The following is a 24123-nucleotide window of genomic DNA, read 5'->3' as shown; positions in this document are numbered from 1 at the left end:
TCATTTCAATGATTCTGGCTTTATAGTACTAGATTCATTATCTGGTAAGTTAAGTCATTAATTTTTTTTTTTTTTTAACTTCTTGGTTTTGATCTTCTATATGGTCTTTAGAGTCATTTTGCCATGGTAGTAAAAATTAGATTAGGACTTTTTTTTTTTTTTTAATTGGCATGGCATTGAATTTACAGGATGTTTTGGGAGATGATGAACGTGGTTCATTTCTCCATTCATTTCAGTCTTAGGTTTGGAGAGAGTATTACAGGTCGCTTCATGTATGTCTTTAATATTTCTTGTTAGGTCTGCATAGGTATGCTATAGTTTTCATGCTGTTGAGAAATAGGATTTTTTTTGACCATTATATTTTCTAGTTTATGATTAGTGAAGATATTGATTTTGAATTGTATTTTGTGTGATGCCACTTTAATATTTTTGTTGTGGTTGCTGCTTTGATCCTTAGTTTGAACTGTTATAAATAAACATTTTCTAGTTACATAGTTTCCCTCGGTTACTGATTTCTAGTTGAATTTTACTGAGGTTAGAGACATATTATATATGGTATTAATTCTTTGACCATAAAGCCCGCATGTAGTCAATTTTATGAAATGTTTCCCATATTTTGAAAACCATGTAGATTCTGCAGTTGTTGAGCACACTGCCCCCCATATGTCGGTCAGATCTATGTTGTTAGTCTTGTGGTTCAAATTTTCTATTTCTTTTTTTTTTTCAAACTTCTATTCCTTTACTCATTTTTGTCATCTTTTATTGTCGTTAATTAAGAGAGATGTAAACTTTCCCCCATTTAGTTCTGGTAATATTTGCTTTACATATCATGAGGCTGTATTATTAGGTGTATAGACTTTTAGGATTGTTATGTCCTGACAGGATATTGAATTTCTTTATCTCTAGACTGTTTCTTGCCTTAAAATTAACTTGGTATGATTGTGTAGCATCTTTTGGTATTTTGATTTGGTTTCCAATAATTATGAGTACTTTCCTTTTTTTAAAGAAAACTGTTATATAGCATTTTAAAGTGTATCTAATAGGATTTAAATACTATAATTTTTGATATCCACAATCTTTTATTTATAAGACAATTCATGTATAAACTTTGATTGTCAAAAATTTATCATCTTTCCTTTTCCTCCATTAACTCTTATTTCATTCCATATCTCCCTAGAATGCTATCCTTATATATTATAATTTCAATGTCTCTCATTGATCATCCTATCATTTTGCTTCAAAAAATTTAGGTAAAATGTATTTGTTTTAATTCACTATGTTTATAAGTGCTTACATGTTATAATTTTCACAAAAAAATTGTAATATGTAAGAATTGAGTAGTAATTATACTTATTGTTGGTACACAATTAACCAAAAAATATGATATAAATTTTGATCAATTATTTTATAAAGGTAATTTTAAAAATATAAATTCAAATTTCAGTTTATGGAAGGATTATTTGCAGTCCAGCCCATTTATTTATAAGACGTTTCCATATTTGTATGGCCATTTCCACACTCTTTATTCTGCTGGTTTTGTTTGGCTCTGTGAGTCTTGATATCTGATAAGACACATCTTCCCACCTTCTTTTTAAATATTGCTTTGGCTAATCTTTGTTCTTGTACATATAAGTTCTAGCAAAAATCTTGCTGTATTGAATTTATATATTGTGTTGGGAAGAATCAACATCTTGATAAATTTAAATTTTTCTATCTGTGAACATGTTTTGGCTTATTTATATCTTCTTTAAAGACATAATACTCTTGATATATTTTTTCCAATACAAGCTTCATTAACCTTTTATTATACTTATTTCTAGTTACTTTACACCTTTTTTGCCCTTATAATACATGGTGCCTTTTTAAAAGTAAAACTTTATTTTTTTAGAGTAGTTTTAGGGTCACAGTAAAATTCAGGGGAGGCTACAGAAATTTCCCTTTTGCCCTTTGCCCCCACACAGGCAAAGCCTCCCACGTCAACATCCTCCACCAGAATGGTACATTAGTTACAACTGAGGAATCTACACTGAGACATCACCTAAATCACCTAAACTCCCTAGTTTACATTATGGTTTACTCTTAGTGTGCATTCTGTGTGGGTTTAGACAAATGTATAATGACATGCATCGATCATTATGGTATCATATGATGTATTTTACTGCTCTAAAAATTCTCTGCACTTCACCTTTTCATCTCTACTCCCGACTCCTGGCAACCACTGATGCTTTCATTATCTCCTTAGATTTGAGCTTTCCAGAATGTCATATAGTTGGAATCATACAATGTATAGTAGCCTTTTCAGATTGGCTTCTTTCACTTGGTAATATGCATTTAAGGTTCTTCCATGTCTTTTCATGCCTTTTTAGCACTGATTAATATTCAATTGTCTGGATACACCACAGTTTATTCATATATTTACCTATTGGAAGACATCTTGGTTGCTTCCAAGTTTTAGAAATTATGAATAAAGAAGCTATAAATATCCATGTGCAGGTTTTTGTATGGACATAGTTTTCAGTTCTTTTGGGTGAACACTAAGGAGTGCAGTTGCTGGATCATATGGTAAGAGGATATTTGTAAGAAACTGCCAAATTGTCTTCCAAAGTGGCTGTACTATTTTGCATTTCCTCCAGCAATATTTGAGAGTTCCTGTTGTTGAGAATGAAAGTTCCCAAAAACCTGGCTATTCTGAAACTCTCAGGAGACCATGCAGTTCTCCCAGAATTGAGCCACTAATTTATCAGAATTGATTCTGTAGTATTAGGGTAGGAGAATTGAATCTATAAGATCACAGTTTTTCTTCCCCTGATTCAGGTGTTGTGTATTTATCTCTCTAATATTGACAGCAGAGCATTGTTTTCTTACTGCTAAACTGTTCTCAAAGCTACCATACCCACTTTTGCTGAGGAAAAGCAGAGGTGGTTAAGTGGCTACCATATAAGTGAAGTGGGGAATTCAGAGTACTTTGTATGAGCTTGCAGAGCTTTCTTAGAAGCTCAAAGAAATACTCATGCTCCAAATTACTAATTTACTTCTTACCAATATGATTTTAGGGCAGATAAGAATGCATTCAATCTGTGATATTTTGACAGCAAAAGCAAAGTGCTGATGGTAATTGTGCAAAGTCTTCTGCAAGCCAATAATTTACTGTTTGTAGCTTCAAATAAAAATGTTGGTCAATAGTAATTTTATTAATTTATAAGATTTCCTTTTTTCCTTTATGCTTTTCAGCAGACAGAAGACATGCCTATAAAATGTTGGATTTCCTTCTTTTTCACCTGAATTCACAATTTTACTTTACTGTACTCACATATAAAAGTGTCAAGGCATCACTTTTTCTACATCATCACATTCTTATTTAATAATATTCAGTTTTGTTTTGTTAACTCTTTGGTTTAACAATTCACCACATTTTGGAAAATAGGATAAAAATCACTGCTTGTCAATTAGCTCACTAGAAACAAATCAAAAATATCTCATTTTTTAGTATTATAATTCCCAATTTTTTTTCTTTTTTTGAGTTGATAAACAGTATGGCGCCTCATCTGAAGTTTATCAGTTGATCTGTGGTCGAGGATGCTGACAGCTGTGAAGGTGGGGAACTTCCACTATGGTTACCCCCTCAACCATCTCATCAAAAACAAGAGATTCACATTTTACAATTCATCTGTTAGGGTTGCTTCTTTTTTACTCATATGTTTCCCCTTGGGGGCTGTCTTTTCCTTAATTTAATTTTTAAAAACATTTTTACTGAAGCATATTTGGACACATAGTAAAGTACAAAAATCTCAAGTGTACAACTTGGTGAGTTTCTATTTCATGTGTTATCACCACTCGAAAGGCTCCTTTCTGCCAACTTTCCAGTCAGCCGCCACTCTCACTTTACCAAGGAACCACTATTCTGACTTATATCAGCATAGACTAGTTTTGCCTGTTCTTTAACTTCATAATAAATAGAATTATATAATACGTGTTCTTTGTAACTAGCTTCATTTTGTCTGACTTGTAAGATTTCTTGAGATGCTTTCTTTTAGAAGGGAAGAATTGCTGAGTCCGTATAAGTCAGTTCTACTTTTATTTAGTTGACAAAAAAACTTTTGGTTTTGGAATAATATGGCATTTAGAACCAAAACTGTAATTATGTTACTGTGATTCTAATCATCATGGCTATATAAAAAATTTACACAGTGCTACACCTGGCACAGGTTTACACATGGGAAAGGTAAGGTTGGAGCCTACATTTAGTAGTATTCTAAACTTAGAACAGCAAACTATAGTTCATAATATGATGAGTAACATAAATGGATTATATTAAAATCACAGATAGAACACTGTAAATTCCCTAATGTAGAATTTTTACAGTAAATGACTAATCAATTTAGTGTATTACAATTACCATTTTAATGAGTGAAATAGAATAGAATGGTAAATATCAAAGTGAACTATATGTGATAAGAGTGAGCAACGTTTCACTTATTCAGGGTAATAACATAAATGGTATTTCTTACTGTGTAGTGGTAAATGACTTTATAGCTACTTCACTATCTACTCATCTGTAAAACATTAAACATATATTGAACTACTATAATGTATGTGGCCTTGTGTTAGGTGCTCTGGCAGATGTTAAGATAAATAAAAATCAAACCTGTCCCTCAAGGAACTTAGGGTATAGTATAAAGAAAGTCATGTATACAAATAATTATAATTTAAAAATGCATTGTGTGATAAGGCCATAATAATAAGAGAGCTTATAACATTCAGAAAAGGTTGATAACAGAGTTGGCATTTAAGTGAGCTGTAAATGATAAATAGGATTTTATCTTCTCAAGAGGTGAACAAAGAATGATAAGAGTACTAGCATGAACAAAAATAACAAACATATATATAATGTGATGGTGAGCAGAAAATAATCTACTTTTTAAAAAAGATAATTGGATACTTACAAGTCAGTGAAGGAAGTTGGGTCTGAAAGGATAAATATTGAACTTAGTTTATACTTTACTAATAGTAAGAAGCCATTAGGGAAAACAGTGATAGGATTAAAGTGATATTTTAGAAATAATAATCTTATAATAGTGCTTGTTATCTTGGAGGAGAATGAAACTGGTAGTAAGTAGTCTAGGGGACAAAGGAGAGTCCAAATATAGAAGAATTAGCAAAGATTAGATGAGGAGCCAAAAAAGGAAGCCATGACAATTTTGATGTTCACAGGAAAATACATTTTCTCCCATGTTCATGGGCATGCCTCAGGGACAACTTGTTTTGCAAACATAATTTGGAATTAAGGCAACATGATATAAGGGAAGAAAAAACAAATTCCAAATATACTTTAAGATTTTTATTATTGGAATGCAAAAGCCTAATACAACAGTTATTAAATCATATTTCCTTTTTGAATCTTCACAATGCTCATTAGCATATTAAGCCCTGCAGGAAAGTTAATTTTTCTAAACCCTACATTTCTCAAACTTATCTGACCACAGGGACCACTGCCATCACCACCACCCAGTTTTGCTTTTGCACAAAACTAGTCAATATCTTTTGCAACACACTTTGAGAAATATTGTTACATTTGAAAATATATTCAAAACTAACGTAAAGGAGTATAATAATGATTTCTATGAGTATGTGTGTTGAGTACTTACGAAAGAGTAGAATAACAGACAGATGAAGAATATAGATCATGTAAACTATGGACAATGTCCTTAGATACACAAAAGCAAATGTGTCAGGACAAAAGGAACTATAATGTTTAGGAAACATATTTCTCCCAAAACTTGAAGAATGGCCTCCCTACCTCTGCTAGTCTAAGATTTTGAAAGCATATCTGAGTTTATCGTATCCATTTCACATGATTTTTGTTGAATAGTTAGTAAAAATCGTAGACTAATGTCATATCTCTGTGGGAATCTTGGAATTTACAAGCTATGAAACCTTAGGCAAGTTACTTGCCTTTGGAGCCTGTTGCCTCATCTGTAAATGGAGACAAGGTTATCGTAAGAAATTAATATTGAGTATATATAGTTCTTAGCAGTGTATAATAATAAGTTCCTATAAATGGTCAGTATTATTATCTTTTTCTACTCTGTATTCAATCACTTTCTTTACTTAACTCTTTAAATTATATTTTCTGTACTTTATTTTTAGTTGTTATAACTTCTACATAGAATATAGCTGTAGTTAGACTTGTATCTTTATCTCTCATAATATTGTCATTGTTTTTTTACCTTGCAATTAACTGTCAAAGAGATCATGCTAAAAGTAAGAGAAAGTGTCAGCTTTGCTATTTTTTCGTTGTTGTTACTTCAATAGTGCATGAAATATTATCTTCAAGACATAGTTTCTTTTCAGGAATATTTTTGACCCACTTGGTTCTTACATTTTGTTAAAATGAGACACCTGATCAATTAATACACTTTATTGGGTTTATGTAAAATATCTTGGTTGATAGTGTCTAGTGTTTTGATAGTCTTAGAGACCATGTACTTAGAGTGCATGTCTTTAGGGAATAGTTTATGTTGTTAACTCATAAAGTCTTTTTAATTTTATACAGTCTTGGAGTTAGGACTTTTATTTTGTTAAATAAGAACAAAGATAACAACAGAGTATGTATATCTTATAATCATCTAAATTCTGTTATAAGTAACAACAGTGTAAGGTTAAGCATAAATGAATGAAGTTACCCCAGATTACTTTAATATTCTCTTTAATCAAGTGACTCCAAAGTGAGAAACTGAATTTTATTATTGGAATGCAAAAGCCTAAGGCTCATCAGAAAGGATATTTATGTTAGTTCTCATAATTAGCATCTAATACATAACTTTTCTCTTATATTTTAATGTTGACAGCTTCCTCCTTGTGGTTCCTTAGAAGCTGATAAAATGGAAAGGCTTAAGCGTGAAAGAAATGATGCCTTGGAAGAAGTGAATATACTTAAGGTAATCTCCAATTTAGCTTCCTTACATTTTCTTTAGAAGAAAGAAAAGAAAGAAAATTATCTTGTATTGAATTCTGAAGTATTGGGGGTTAGTTTTATTTAAAGAATATTAACATTAAATAGCTTAATATTAAAATTAAAATCAAATCAATATTGAATACTAATATCAATTTATTTGATATCTATTTCTTCAAGTGACCTTTAGAGAGTTCATTTTCAGTTCATACACTTTTTATTTACAGCTCACAACATCCATGTAAGATTTCATTGTGAACAGTGGTATTTATTTATACCTCTGATCTGGTTGCTATTTACCTCTTTTTTTTCTCACATTGGCGGCAAGGATGAGGAACCAAAAAAATTAGATGAGAAACCAACAAAGGAAGCCATGACAATTTCGATGTTCACAGGAAAATACATTTTCTCCTATGTTCATGGGGATGCCTCAGGGACATCTTGTTTTGCAAACATGATTTGGAATTAAGGCAATATGATTTAAGGGAAGAAAAAATACACACTACACTCCAAACATACTTTAAGATTTTTATTCTCTTTATATATTTTCATTCTGTTTAGTAGAATATTAAATTATATCCGAATTTTTACATAAAACCATTATATTTTCCAAATATTCAATAAAAGCAATAAAAACAAAGGAATCATTTTTAAATTATTTTCTTAACTAAGTAAAATTCTATTATTTATTTATTTACTTTTTATTAAAGCAATCTTTATTCTCATAAAAAGAAGGAAATTTCCTTTCTACCTTAGTTTTTAAATTCCAGCCTCTAGAGGCAGCCATTGTTAAACACATCTATCTATTTATTCTTTTAGAGACCTTCTCTAGATAGCCAATCATATTTTTTAAATGAATGTGTGTGCGTCTGTGTGTGTATACATATATATACATATATATTTTAACATATATATATATTTTAAACTTTTACAAATCACTTTATGCATTGCACATGAAGTGGTTCTGCCCTAGGTTATTTAGCTAATTCTTTAATAATAAATATTTAGGCTGTTTTCAGTTTTCCATTATTAAAAATAATTCTAGTATAAATAGCTTTGCAGATATATCTTTGCATAATTATAAAATTACAAATTGAATAAGTTTCTGAAAATGAAATCGTTTTATCAGAGGATACTAACATAAAATTTTATATATGTTACCAGATTTTTGTTGAAAAGAGTTTACCAGTTCATGTTCCTTCTGACTGTATAGAGCATCATTCCATTACTAAAAGAATATTTTATATACTTCTCTTTACAACTTTGAAACCACTATCTTTCTACATTTTTTCATATAACAATTAAGAGCTATGAATTTTGTTTTAAAATAAATTGACAATCGTTTTCTAATATCCTTTTAGAAAACATCTCCAATGTTGGTTATCTTGATAAAATATCATTTTTATATAATTTTTCTCTGCATAAACCATTAAAGTTTATGGTTCAGAATTTTCAGAGGTGCTCAGATATTTTTGATTTCCTTAATGTTTTTAGTTGTTAAATTTAGTGATATATTTCAGATTTTTATTTGAATATAAGCATTAATTATTAGAATTGCAATTTAGAACTATATTCATGGAGCATTTAAATGAGGCTTCCCTGAAGAGATATTCAATAAATCCTTGTTCACATTTGAAATTTATGAAATATAACTGAACATATTCTAATGTTACAAAACCTGAAATCTCAGATAAAACATATTCTGTAATTTCCTTTACCTGAAAACCTGTCTGTTGGCTGAGCTATATATATCTATTGGCTGAGCTTGGTTAGGTGTATAGAAGACTGAGCAAAGTAATAAATATTTCTTTTGAGATAACATTTGTACTTTCCATTTTTCTACTTGTATTATACACAAACAAAAAGATAGAGGTTGTTAAATGAAATTCATAGAGTGTGTAGATGGTCTCTTATCGTTTCCCATTACCCTGTGACATCTCTAATCCTTGTTTCTGATTTAAGGTAATAATAAAAATGAAACCTAAATAATTTGATGCTAATGTCTAATTTTATTTTGTGAGGATGAATTTTAAAAATGCCGTGGGCTTTATTTAACTTACAGCCTTTCTTCAGAGTTATAGTGCTACTGCTTTGCAGAGAGAGCTGAATGAAAATAGATATATTTTCCATTTACAAATGCAAAAAACTAAGACACAAAGAGTGAAGGTAATTTGCCAGAGAATAAAAGCATGGGAGCCACCAGTTTCTTGTCTTCCAGTCAGTGGCAGATTCATATTATATTCATATTCATATACCTTCATTTCATCTCTTAGACAAGAATGAGCTGAAATACACCAGAAAGCAGATTGCTTCTTATAAACATTGCAGTCTTGCCATGAATATTTACCATTCAACTTAATCTTCAAGCCATTCCTCTGTTCAAGTTTACACTATAATTTTTCTTAAATTATTCTTAGTATTTCTGATTTGATCAATAAAATGTGGATTTATTTATTATATACTTAAAATTGAACTTTTTAGGATGTATGCTTAATTTTAAGTTTAAAGATGATAATATTTGATTAGCATGCATGATATTCTACCTTAGTAACTATTATTTCATATTTCAGTTATACCAGTCATATCATCATTTTTATGGATGATCTATTTCTAAGAATAAGTTAAATTAGGAAAATGTTAGTCAAGTCAGTTTTATATATCATTTTCAGTATAGTAGTAAGATAGACTTCTAAGTTGTAATAATAATGCTCTTTAGTTCAGAAGGTCTGACAATGATAACTATTACCCAAAATTTAGTTATTCACCCAAACTAAATTTAATCAAACTAAATTTTGAGTAATAAACAAAATTGATCCTGATTAACTTATTTTGGACCTCAGATTTTGAGACTTTACAAATGACTAATTAAGGTAACAATACATTTACATCACAAATTTACTGTAAATAACTAATTACTTTTAAATGGTATTTATAAAGTCAGAAAAAGTGACTGGGAAGTACATTTTCAGATTGTAGCAATTGGATATTTGGGGAATTTAGAAGCTTTGAAACAATACTCTAAAAATGATATTCATCGATACATTCATGACATCATTAATTCCGTGTTTTTTAAATATAGGAAAAATTATCTGAATCAGAAAGGCAAAGGAAACAGTTGACAGAAGAACTCCAGAATGTGAAACAAGTAAGTGCAAGTATTTTATATACATGTTTTGTGTGTATATGAGGAAACATATGAGGTATAATTATAAAGCAATGATGCTATGTATCTTAGAGTTTATAGATGTAATATAGTATAAAATAGTATAAATCTTAAAAACAATCACTTTTAGAGGCTATACCTGTCCTGAAGTGTAGCTACTGTTGCTCAAAGAAATGTTGAAATCTCTCTTTGAAATTGCCTTCAAACCCAGGTCTCCGTGGACTGAAATGATCTTTTCATTGCTTTTATATTCTTTTTTTTTAAATTTCTCTTTTAATTCTCCCTTTTTTTTTCTGTTACTCATACTTCATATTACTAAAGATAGGAACAAAATAAGCAAATAAATGAATAAATAATCCTCCAAGGCAGAGCATTTTAAATTTTGTTTTTTAATAATAAAAAGTAAAGATTTATTTTTATTTTGCATTATTCTTTAAAGAATTTTAGATAGCTTACAACAAAACAAATACAGTGACATTATCATGAAATAGATAGACAAATAAACAAAATTATAATAAGAGTAGAAAGTTAAGAGAGCCTTGTTAGAGATTATGGCCATCACCTGGCTTTGAATCTCCCTAACATTGTCCCCCAAGAAAACAAAATAAAGCAAATAAAAGCATACAGGACTCATATCTTCAATATGACTAAGTGACAGAGAATACCACGGCCTTCAAAATACGTATAGATAGAGTAAATTAAAAATCCAATAAAGCCCTGCAGCTTACCTGCCACTAAAACCTCTGGATACAAAGAGCAGAGGAAGTAAGGATTAAAAACTCTGAAAATGAATAGTGAGAAAGAGAGCGATGAGATAAAGTACAAATAAAGTCACCCCAGAAAAAGAAAATGCAGCAATTAATGCCAGAATGCTGAACTGAGGTCAAGACTCTGTGGTTCTCAGGACTTGAGAAAGTGTGTGCAGCCAGAAGTGGCAGCCTTGAGAGTCACAGCTTCTAGGAGACAATCAAATAGAGAACGGGTGGTATCTTTTGGAGACTAGGAAATGAAGAGAGAGGACACAAGAGAGGAAAAATTAAGGATCTGTCAAAAATGAAAGGGAAACAAGACTTACCAAACCTCCACATACCCCCCACCACGACCCTCAACAACATTGTTCGTAAAAGAAATGGCACTGAAGAGGGTGCTATTGAACTAAGAACCCTTTCTATTAAAGAAAAAAAGAATAGGAGAAAAAACTGTCCCTATCATTATAAAAATCAGACAGTATGAACTAAGCTTTCTTCCTGATGAAGTCTCTTCAAAACAGTTCAACCACAAAGTTGACAAAAACGGCAACAAAATACATTCCAAATTCAGTTAAATATCCTCAAATAAGCACTGGCATTAAGAAAAAAAAGCCTCAATCAGATATTTAAAAATTAGACTAGAAATTTACCAAAACACCAGGAAGAAATGAAATGAGGGTCAATAAAACTTAGGAAAGAAAAAAAGGAAAAGCAAAATGATGTCAGAAATAAAAACTAAATTACAAGTTGCCCAAGGAAGAATATATCAAATGAAAAGACACGGAAGAAAACCAGAAAAATAATCAGGAAGGTGAGAATGAAATAAAGAAATAAAGAAGTAAATCAAAACAACTGAACAGTACTTATATTTAGAACTATAATCCAAGAAAACTTTTCAGAAATAAAAGAAGACCTGAATCTATTATTGCATACTGGGGAAATTTGATCTGGTAAGATCAACTCTAGGACATATCTAATAAAACTATTAGACTTTAAAGGTAGGGAAAAAATGCACAATTTCTCCAAGTAAAGAGAGCCAATAACTTACAAACACCAGCCTTCTCAACACAACATACAAAGTATAAGGTAATAGTTGAACAACATTTACAAGAAGCTGAAGGAAAGAAAGTGTAAGCCAAGAATATTGTATATGGCCAAGCTGACTTTCAGATATCAAGGCCATAGAAATCCAGTTTGGAATACTGTCCATATACATGTAGTATTCCCAAGGACTTTAGGAGATGATGAGTTTCATCTGACCAAAAAATAACTAGAATAATTTTGTCAAGAGCTTCCAAACAGTAAGCATTTCATATATATTATTTTATAGCTTAGGCTAAAATGAGAGTGAGCTCATGGGTAAAAATAACGTGTAAATGCTACATGTCTGGCAAAAAACAAAAGATGCAATTTATTTTAAAAATAAGAGGATCAGGGGGAAAAGAATATGATCATTCTGTGTATAAGTAAAGGGTAATAGTCAATGAATATTACATAAAACTGACATCAAATAGTAAAAAATTGGGTAAAAATAGTTTCAGGCTCTATAAAAGTCATAATACAGAGGGAGGTAACCTATAGAAAGAAAATACAGATCTTCCTAAGTACAAAATTAATATTTTTAAAAAAGCAAAGGCAATATGAAGTAAAGAAATTCAGTAATTATAGTGAAGACAATAATTTCAACAAAGGCAATGTGACAGAATTGAGACTAAACATAATAGTCATCCTAATTAACATGAATGGGATCAACTCACCTATTAAAAGAAAAGGTTTCCTTAGGAAAATACAGTTTATTAAAACTGATGTCAGTAGAGAGAGAAAGCGCAACAGACCTATTTCCATAAAATAAAGCTATTGAGAAATTAACCCTGCAGAAAAGGACCAGGCCAGATAGTTTCACAGATTAATTTAATTGCCAAACCTTTGGCGATCAATCCCCAAACTACATACATGGATTTAGAGAATAAAAAAGTGAAAGAAAATTTCTAAATTCTTTTTCTTGAAGCAAGTGTAGCATTTGATGCCTAACCCTGACAAAAATAGCACCAAAAAAAAAAAAAAAAAAAAAAAAGGAATTAGACTAGAAAAACAACTAGAGGCATATGAATTAGAAAAGAAAAAGAAAACTGTTTGCCAGTGACATAATAGTAATTCAGAGACCCCTAGAGAATCAATGATAAAACTAACTCAATGAAACATTCACAAGCTAGCAAGATACAAAATTAATATGCAAAACTCAATTGCATCTGTAAATACAAACAGTAACCTAGAGCTAACAGCAATCTGATTCCAGTGGAAATTGACTCACACTATGGTTACCTGATATTTGAAAAAAGTTCACAGATACTTCAATGGGGAAAGGTGCTTTTTACATTACATCATGCTAGAACAAGGGACTATTTATGTGAGGGAAAAGAAAATGAATTTTAACCCCTATCTCATATCATACTCAAAAACTAACTCTGAATGAATTGTAGATCTAAACATAAGAACTAAAACTATTAAATTCTAGAAGAAACTGCGACCTTGGGTTAAGCAAAATTATCAAACTAATACCTAAATTTAGCACATTTTACTATATGTAAATTCTACCACAACAAACCTATTAAAAAAAAAAAAAACTGTGCCAGTACAATTTCTTACCCATAAGGTTAGCAAAAATTTAAAAGCTTGATTTTGCACTGTTGCTGTTTCTCAGGCATTCTCATCCATTGCTAGTGTTAATGCAAAATGGTACATTCCTATGAAGGAAAATTTGACATTTCTACAAATGCATTTATCCATCTACCATATTTATGTATGTGTGTGTGTATATACACATACATAAATATATATATACATAAATGTATATATAAATGTATATATATATATAAAATATGCTATCTTTTATAAACAAGAGAAATTTAAAAATATATATCATTTTATTTTTACAAAAGAAATCAAATGAAGGATAAACTACACAACAACGAAATCTATTATCTACAATGTGGATAGACACAGGGTGGAAAAGATACAAGAGAGAGTGACAGCCACCTCTTTGAGAATACCTTTTTATGTTTTTTTTTTTTTTTTAACCTTTGGGTGCATATCAGTATTCTACATATTGAAAAACTATATTAAAAATCAATAAGATAGGAAAGGGAAACTGAACTTAAAAGTACAAGCAAACTGAAATCAATGAATCCATTTGTATTACAAATGAATACCATAACACGCTAATGGTAAATGAAAGAATGAATTCAAGTAACTTAGGAGCACAGTGTTTGTGTGCTCCTAAGCGTTGAGTTGGAAAAGAATTGCAAACAAATCCTGAACCTTTTTTAGTGTGTTTTGTTGTTTTGTTTTGTTTTGTTGTTGTGTTAGGGGTATGATCAAAGCAATTCTGAAACAATTGTAAGATGTATTATAGGTCTCGGTAAATGTGTTGGTTGTGGTTGAGAGCCAGAATCTCAATGAAGAAGCAGACATAGAAAACAGGATGAAGGAAGTCAAGAAAGAACATTGTGGGATGGACTAGAATTGGAGGTGTCATTGAGAATGCATCATTTCTAAAATATGTATGTCTGTGCATATGAATGTGCATATATGTATGTATATGTGTAGACATTTGTGTGTGTGTGTGTGTGTGTGTGTGTGTGTGTGTCCCTGGCCCTGTCAACTGAAATAGCTAAGAAGCAGACACTTCAACAGCATATCTAAGTGTGGAGATACCATTCCCCACTAAAAGGAATCCAGGTTTCTTAGCAAAATGACTGATTTCAGGGCTGGGGAAGATAAATACAAAATGATTATGGAACCTGTTATACCGGAAAGTAAGGAAGTGCTCCAAATAATGGGAGTGTGTCACAAGAAACCAGCTTGAAAGGGCTCCTACTGGCCAAACCTGGAAGTACTTGAGCATCAATATAATTAAATACAGTAATGAATTAGAAACCTTTGAAAAATAAGCAATTCATGAGTCTGTACCATTAGTAAATAGATTAATTAGAAGAAAGAAGGACTCTTGCTTGATACAAACTGTTGAGTGCTGACTGGTAACTCGAGTGGCTGCCAGATTTGGGAAATCAGCATATTGCATCTCTTTTCATAAAGACTAGATCAGATTGGAATCATCAAGTGCTAAATCTAGGGGAAAATTTTGATGAAGAGCAGAATATTTACATAATAACATGATTTTTAAAGTAGCTCTCTAGAAACTGCTTTTTCATTGCAAGAGGAAAAATAGTAATTATATAATAGTGAAATTAAACAACTCTGTCACTGGTGCTAAAAAATGATATCAGATGGACATGTGTGACTCTAAGTGTGATATCTTGGAAAGGACAAAACATCACCTGGTAATATTATGGCTGAGAGTGTATCACCTGAATCTGGTCATGAGGAAACCAGACAAACCTAAAATGAGGGACAATTTTTTTTTAAAGATGTGTATGTTTGTGAGAAAGAGTTGTATTCCTCAGAAATGTCAATGCCGTGAAAAAAAAAAATAGAAGAAAAAGAAAGAGGATAAAAGGTTCCAGATGTAAAAGAGGCTAAACAGCTATGAAGACTAAATACAGTACCATACCCTAGACGGGATTCTGCTCTGGAATGGGGAAGATACTATCAAGGATGCTACTGGGTCAGGAGACAAAATTGGAATACAATAGTATATTAGATAAAAGTATTGAATCAATATCAAAATTCCCAAATTTTGAGTATAGTATGTAAGAGAATATCACACTTAGGAAATACTAACATTTTTAGGGGTAAAGAGCCATCATGACGTATGTAACTTACATTACATGATTAAGAAAAGATTTAGATGTGTCTATTTATTTATGTGTATTGTATATAAAACATATATGTGTGTGCATGTGTATGTATATGTATGTGTGCATGTGTGTCTGTGTGTGCATTTGTCTATATATGAGAGAGAGATTGAGAATATGCAAAATCTCAGGAACAACGACCTTTAAGTATCAGTGGCTTACAAGAATACTTTATTTCTCACTCATGAATGCTTTGGCAAAGGGTGAATCTGGTGAGTTAGGTAAATCTGGGTGAAGAGTATGAGGATATTCTTTGTGTTGTTCCTATTCTTGCAACTGTTCTATATATTTGGAATTATTTTCAAGTAAAATTTTTTAAAAGCCCACTATTTTTTGACAAATTTTCAGACCCCATTTTATTAAGTATTTTTAAATACTTTGGTTGATATGCCTTTTTAGTTTTTTTAATTCTGTATCTTCAACAACTTTAACAGTTTGTATGACTAGGCCTTTTTACATTTTAGTTTCTTTGCCTCCTGAAAGTGGACATTTATAAACCCTTGTTAATTTTAGCATGTTAAATTAGAGGGTAAGTTTTTTTCTACAATCAATGAAAATTTTCTTTTCTCCTAAATGTTTAGGACTAAGTGCTTTAAAATATCATGCATACTTCATAATAATATTAATTACATTACAGGCTGATTAAGATACAAATATAGGGACAAATGCCAGTTTTGTTTTCTTTTTTAAGCAATACCTACTTTTTCCACATGAGGCCCTCCTGTATTTATTTCTCTGGATTAGTTTCTATTGTTAAGGAAGGTCAAGTCTGCATGAATAAATCTAAGACTAATCTGCGTCAGAACTTAATACAATTCAGTTGGAAAAGATGGTACATAGGTAAAAAAAAAAAAAAAAGAGGAGAAAGAATCTTATATGATGAAAAGTGACTTGGCAAAAGGAGTAGCGTAATGAATAATGAGTTGTGGGTTAGACCATGTGAGTTTACACCCTGACCCTCCCTCTTGCTTGCTTTTGACCTTGGACAAGCGAATTCACCTAAGCCTCAGTCTCCTCACCTGTAAAATGAGTTTGATAATAGAATCCATCACAAGAGTATAAGTATTAAGGTCATATGAATATTATAAATGTTTATGACACATAGTAAGCGCTCAACAAATATTAACTATTATGGTCATTATTATAAATAATAGAAGAAGAAATATTAATACTGAGAAAGAAGAAGAAATTGTTCGTTTTGACCATTTGCTTTAGAGGAAGAAAATCTAATTTTGGCTGATGGATAAGGATACTTTTATAAAGAATGTGACACATGGACCAGACAAGGCATAGAAAGGGAAGAGCATCCAGGCAAGGATATAGCATAAAAATCATTGTATGAAAGGAAAAGTCTTATCTTTAGAGTCAAAATAGGGTTTCTTTGTTGCCAACTTTGCTATTATTTGTTAATATGTTTGTTTCTTTTTCTCAGAAATGTGATATCAGTCTTGTAATTTGTTTGAGTTTAAGAGCCTGGAACTCAGAAATATAGTAGGTTCCTAAAAATAGTTTTTATTTGTATTCTTTTGTCATCATTATTAAAGGTCCAGGAACACCAGGAAGTCCTGGACAGATGACAGTGTTAGTAAATGACATATGGCAGGGTGTGTTGGGGCAAAGCATATTAGGTGCGGGATATCAACGTAAGGTTTTAGAGAATGGACAGCTACTGAAAACACTTGACAGGGGCCGAAAAATTATTAATTTACTCCATATATAATCTGATCCCTTTCTTCCTTCACACTTCTCGTCTAACTTAGCCTTACTTTTAAAAAATTCCAGAATCTTACCACTTCTCACCACTTTTATCATGGTATAGCCATCATCATCTCCTGCCTGTGTTTCAGTTACGGCTTCTGACTAGATCACGTTGCTTTTACCTGCCAAGTCTAATCGGAATACAGCAGCCAGAAATGTCCTTTAAAAACATAGAACTTTCCAGGACTTTCCATCTCACTCAGAGTAAAACCCAAAATCTTACAAGTAGAAGCCTACAAGTACAGTTCAAAGCCTATGAAAGGCGGCTTGATCTGCCATACACTCCAGCCCCACACTCTTATTACAGCAATAACTTCATCTCTTACCACTCTCCTCGTGTCCTTCCCTACTAATTCTCCAGCCCCTCTGACCCTCTGAATCATCACCCACAAACACTCCAACTCTCACTGTGTGAAGTTTTTGTATTATTGATTGCTTCCTTACATATTATATAGTAGTTATGTTTTTGTCCTTTATGTATATTCCCCAACTAGAGGGTGAGCTTCAGCTATCTTTGATTTGGTCTCTGATTTATCTTAGAACAATAACCGACACAAAGTAGTTACTCAGTAAATACTTGGCAAGTGCTTGAAGGGTTGAATGAAGAGTATCTATGCTTTAAAAAGATTAACTAACAGCAGTTTGGCAAGTATCTGAAGAAGAGAGAAGAGGCTTTTGTAATAGTTTAGATCAGCACTGTCCAATGAGAAATGTAATGAAAGCCATCTATTTATTGTTAATACTCTAGTAGCCACATTTTAGAAAGAGTAATAAGAAATAGGTAAAAAAAATTTTAAATATATTTTTAGTCTAATGTATTTAAAATATCATTTTGACATGCAATATTAAAAACTTATTGAAATAGTTTTATATTTTTTATACAGTATCTTTAAAGTCAGAATTATTTTACACTTACAGCACATATTAATTTATGCACTAAATTTCCACTGGAAATACTGGATCTGCGATTAGATTTAACAGCATTTCCTGTTGAAAAGGTAAATTCACATGCACAGATATTCTAAATATAGTTTAAAAGTTTCCAGTAACGGAAATGAATGCTAAAGATCTTTTTCTTTTAATATTTACATCCATATTAACAAAACTTTCATGTTTTTAGAAGAGTGAGGCAAAATCATTTCAAAACCACATCTCTTCAACTCAACATTATTAACATCAAAGGAGTATTGCATATATTGAAAGCAATTCTAAATTTATCAATATTAGCTAAGCATTTTTCAAAAATGTTTAAGTTTTGTAGCTGATTTATGTAACATTATCAGTGATTAAAATCTATGTACTGATTTATGGTAGAAAATATGTGAGATTTTTTTAAAATTAATTCACTAACAGTAACCAGACCAGTTACGTGTTCATGTGTGCTCAAATGCTCATATGCCTGACGCAGACATGACAGTTCAATAATAATATCTTAAATGATACAGTGATTAAAGTGAAATCTAATTATACCAAAACAATAAAGTTATGTGTGATGGAAAAATATTTTATACTTCTAATTTTTTTAAAATTTGAATGCAAACTAATTAAAATTAAATTAAAATTAAAACTTTAATTTTTTAGTTGACTAACAATATTCCAAGCACTCAGTAGCCACAAAGATGCTTAGTGGCTACCACATTGGACAATGCAGACCTAGAACTCTACATCCTTTCTATTCAAAGAGTGGTTCAGGACCAGCAGTGTCAACAACACCTGGAACTTAGTTAGGAATGCAGATTCTCAGGTCTTGCCTCAGACATACTGAATCAAAATCTGTATTTAACAAGTCCTTGGATGATTTACATGCACTTTAACATTTGAGAAGCACTTGTCTAAATAATAGGCAATGAAGGATTTAAAAGAGTACTGGCAATGGAATTATACCAAATATACCAAAGAATCTGTGTGAAAGATAACATGAGGATAAAGTCAACCAGACTTAACAGTGATTGAATGTGCAGTAATAATCAGAGAGCAGTCAAGGCTTTGTAATTGGTGATTGAGAGGCTATAATGATGTAATTAATAAAATAGGAGAAATGCAACTGAAAGTAAAGATGCTTTAAGTTATGGTATTGTTTAATGTATATTTTCCAGTTTTAACAAAAATAATTTTAAAAAATATATGTACATATATCTGTGTTTATAAACCCACATGCATGCATACTAATATAACTGTTCATTTCAGGAAACACACACTTGACATAAAAAATATACTAACCAAAATCAACCCTAATGCTGTCTATTTTTTTTTTGTTAGCATATTGAGCATGCATACCATCAGTTTCTTCAATGTATATACAATGTCATTATTTCAGTGTTATGGACTTACTGTTAATGAAAGCGTTCCTATCCTTTAGTGAAAATAACTACCTTTTCATTTTTTCAATGATTAATATCTTTTTTTACAATTAGCAAAAGTGTCTTTAAAAATTAAAGTAGAGAGTAAGTGCATATAATTCTCTTAAAAATTTTTTAAACTGAAAACCTGAGGTGTATGAAATTTGGCAGTTTCTTCCTTTTTTTTGGTATCTTTTTTGAAGATCTTGACATGAAGTAGTATAATACTAATAATTACACCATATAAATCCTTTAAATACATAGGCAACCTAATTATTAAATACTACCATATTGATTTTTAATTTATTTTACAATGATGGTTACCAGTTGCTTCCAAATAAAGAAGAGAACACAATTTGATATCCTTTGTTCATTAACTTACAAACTTTTAATTGAATTATTTTGAGACTGTGACCTGATCCTAAAAACAGAATAATCTCCCTTTTTGAAAGTATATTAGCTACTTTAAATTATGGAAATTAATTTACATTTATTTAGTGTAGTGACCCAAAAGGAGGCAATGAAGAACAAAAAGGGAGGGAGAAACGGAGAACTGGAAAAAGGAAGGGAGAAGGAGGAAAGAAAGAAATATAAAATGAAATAACAAGTTATTAAGGGATCCTTTTTCACCAGAGGTATAAGGTACATTACTCTTTTCAACTGAGTAAGGCTACCAGAATACTTTACTGTTTGTAAAAGAATTGGCTGTACTGTTCTCTAAAATCTAAGTATTTTTGATGAGTTTTTATGCCTTACAGAATAACCCAACTTTACTGTTTAAAATAATGAGCACAATTTCCTATGAGATTATTTTTTCTTCAAGTTCTAACAACTTTTAACAGGCATGGGCCATCTTCTCACAACTTCCTTTGATCAACAACTTTCTAAAACCTGCTCTCACACTTAAGTTGTTTTTAAAGTTTCTTTCAGCATAGTGTTATGACCTAAGGCAGTGATGAATTGGTGAGCAGCCCAAAGCAGAAATAGTTAGCTTGTCTGAACCAGTCTTTGCCCTAAGGAAACATGGGAAACTGTTTATTTGACAATTTCTTTAGGTTTGGATGAGTCCAGTTGTACTAGGCCTCACCTGTGCAAAGGTTGGGTTGAATGCTTAAGGAAGGCATGAAGTCTTGCGGCAGAAATGTAAGGTCAAATTAGCACACGATTCTCTGTAGTCAGGTGAGGTTGAACATGTACTTAGTTACAGCTGATGCAGCTGACATGTGAGCCATCTTGGCTTATGGATTAAACAATAAAGAAAACTTTAAGGACAGAAGAAATGTACTCTCTCTAAAAGGAATGACAATATGTGATTACTAAAGTACTCATGTTTTTACACCTTCAGAGATTGTTTTTCTTTGTGCGTTTATTAAAAATATAGTAAAGTCTCTAGTTTTTAGAATTGGTATGAATTCCCATGCCCCTTTTATTTGTCTTTAGCAATCCAAACTCTATAGTATTTCAGTATAGCACTAGTAAATATTCCAAGATGCCAATCTAATTTTTAGAGGCAAAAAGAAGAAAAATACATCTATTTGATTTGTCAGTCTTTTCTGTTCTAAAAGGGCGGTGCTATAGTAAAATGTTCCAATGTTTCCATTTCAAATGGTTACCTGTGACCTCACAATATCAACTTTTATTTTCTATTAAAAACCATCTTTTACAAAGATCCCTTATGATATTCTTTTATAGCCACAGCCTCTTCCATCCACTGACCCTCACCCCTTCCCTAACACCTGGCAACCACTAATCTGTTCTCTATCTCTATAATTTTGTCTTTTCAAGAATGGTGTATAAATGTTATCATATAGCATGTCACTTTTGGAGATTAGCTTTTTTCAGTCGACATAATTTTCTTGGGATCCATCCAGACTGTTGCGTAGATCCATTGGTTGTTCTTTTTTATTACCGACTGCATATAAAACTGGTGAAATCTGATTAAAGTTGGTGGATTGTATCAATGAAGTTTCCTGGTTGTGATAGTCTACTATAGTAATGCAGCATTTAACCATTGGAGGAGACTGAGTGGAGTACAGAGAACCTCTCTGTTCTTTCTTGCAACTGTATTTTATCTGCAATGATCTTCAAATGATTTTTAAAAGTAAAAAAAAATATTCTCTTTGAGAAAAGAAATTATAAAGCTCTCATAATGCTAGACAGCAATCTGAGTGGAAAAACCTATTAAACAAACTTGGTTTGGCTTATTTTTCAACGTTAATTCTTTTCGTGTGAATCAAAAAACAACCAGTGCATTCATTAACATTAGACTTTGCCCAAGACACTACCTAAGTTAAAGACAGTTTGCTTAGGAAAGGAGCACGCGGACAGCCAGCTGGCACACCCGCTTGCACAGACACTGGCCACATCTAGTGACTGAGCGGAGGTGAATGCAGCATTCTGAGCAAGCACTGACAAACACAAACATCTATTTCGGAATCCCCATTTCCAAGTAGTTGCTTCTTTTTAAGATAGAAAAGTATTTAGCATTTTAAGAAGGCTGAGAGAAATTTTATTATCCTATTCATACTACTGAACTTAGGTAATTGTGTTAGATTAATTAGAATCACAGAATTTTTAGTGTTGGAGGATTTTGGAAGGCAAGTGATCTTATTCTTCATAGGAATCTTGCAGTTCATTTGATTACAGTATTTTCTGTCGTTGGTTGGCTTAGTTAGAACTGATGTTAGGGGTGTGGGCTGTGTCCCATGAGCCGCTTACTTTCTGGCTGTTCCGGGACCACATTCAGCATTCCTTCATCAGTTCTTTCACATGTGCCTGCAGTCACTTATAAGGGAGGTTTGGCAAGAGAAATGAGGAAACATGTATTTAATGGTTATTTTGTATGGATGCACTGTGAAAGCTAGACATACTGTCAGAAGAAGCTCTCAATTTAGTAAAAAAAAAAAAAAAAAATAGAGCAAAACCATCACTTTCTACAAAGCATTTCAGAATTGGTGCCCTATAGCTGGTGAGTTGTCACAGGCGTGTTTGTATTCCAAAGTAGGCATTACTCCTAATAATTTTTCTTATTTAACTAAAAACAAATAAATATAAATCTCTAAAATTCCATTAGTAAGTTGCTAAGAGAGTACCTTTCAAGGGTGTAATTTAAACATCTCTGTGTTAGAGCAATATATTAATTTGGCTGACAAACTAGTAAATTTTACCCAAGGAGGAAGTAGTGATAAGGCAGTTGATACTATAAAACTCTTATCTTGGCAGTTTACTATGTGAGAAACACTTTTGGTATACTTACTTCAATATGGGACTCGTGACATTTTATTAAATGATTTATTCACAAACTATTTTAGAATTAAAAACAAGACTTTTCTAGTCACACCTAACCCTACATAAATAACTCTATTTGAAACTATTATACTTTGATTCACTGTCATCCATTTACTTACTAATGATTGTCTATGACCATGAGCTTCAAATTAAATTGTGAACTTCATCAGTATTGTGAAATTCTTCAGTACTGAAGGCAGCTGATTTCCTGCTATGATTGCTGGTGACTTTCTGCCATCCCTGACCATGTGCCCCTTATGTTATCTGTATCTCCTTACCACTCCTGCTTTTTCTTCTTCACTTCTCTTGTATTTTTAACTGTTTCCCCCTTTCCCCCCACATCATTTTATAAGATTTCTTTACACGGTAGTGATTAACTCTATTTCTACGAAATCTGTCACAAATATTTTCACCTGTATGCAAATTGCCTTTATAATTTTTTCAGTTTTTAAACACAGATGTTTTTGTGTTGTCAAATCCACCTTTTCCTTTGTGAATTCTCCTTTTTAAAAACTTATTAGAAGTTCGTTCTTAGCTAGATTTCAGATACATATTTACCTAGTTTTCCTCCACTGTCTGAAATTATTTCATTTGGTACTGGTATGAGATGAAAGTTTATATTTTACAATTTTTTTTCCAAATTTTTTTTGCAATCACTCACTGTTTTATTTTTAGGGATATATAAACTACTATGCATAATTTTTAAATCTCTAAATTTCTTAATCTAATGAAAACCCAAGAAACAAAATTGTCAAACTTAATAAAGTAAATTGTCTTTTTTCAACCTTGATATGTTCTTCATTTCACTTGGTTTTGATATAATCTCACTTGCTTGATAAATACTATACAAGGATATTTGTTTAATTTATATATAAAGGGAATTTAACGAAATAATTTGCTTTTTATTATGTGTTGTTTTTCTAAGCATGATTTCTCGTTGTTATTATAATCATTACCATGAAATATATATAGTTCTATTAATATTTTCATTAAATTGCAACCTTTTATGAAGAACTTTCATATGAAAGCTTCTTAGCTACTTAAGTTCTTTAGGGCAATT

At 31.4% G+C, this 24123-nt stretch overlaps 1 protein-coding gene across 10 annotated transcripts in view; it reads left to right on the top strand.

Annotated features, from left to right (window-relative positions):
• STXBP4 (syntaxin binding protein 4) overlaps nt 1–24123 on the top strand; it is a 149539-nt gene that overhangs the window by 34502 nt on the left and 90914 nt on the right. For all 10 annotated transcript variants that reach the window (XM_036223394.1, XM_036223393.1, XM_036223388.1 and 7 more), the window contains 2 exons: nt 6849–6938; nt 10032–10097. In XM_036223394.1, coding sequence (XP_036079287.1) covers nt 6849–6938; nt 10032–10097 — 156 coding nt within the window. The remainder of the gene's footprint in view (nt 1–6848; nt 6939–10031; nt 10098–24123) is intronic.

Source organism: Rousettus aegyptiacus, unplaced genomic scaffold (assembly GCF_014176215.1).
Source record: "Rousettus aegyptiacus isolate mRouAeg1 unplaced genomic scaffold, mRouAeg1.p scaffold_m13_p_6, whole genome shotgun sequence".
Classification (NCBI taxonomy): Eukaryota; Metazoa; Chordata; class Mammalia; order Chiroptera; family Pteropodidae; genus Rousettus; species Rousettus aegyptiacus.
The sequence above is the reverse complement of the archived record's forward strand: the minus strand, read 5'-3'. Positions and strand labels throughout refer to the sequence as shown.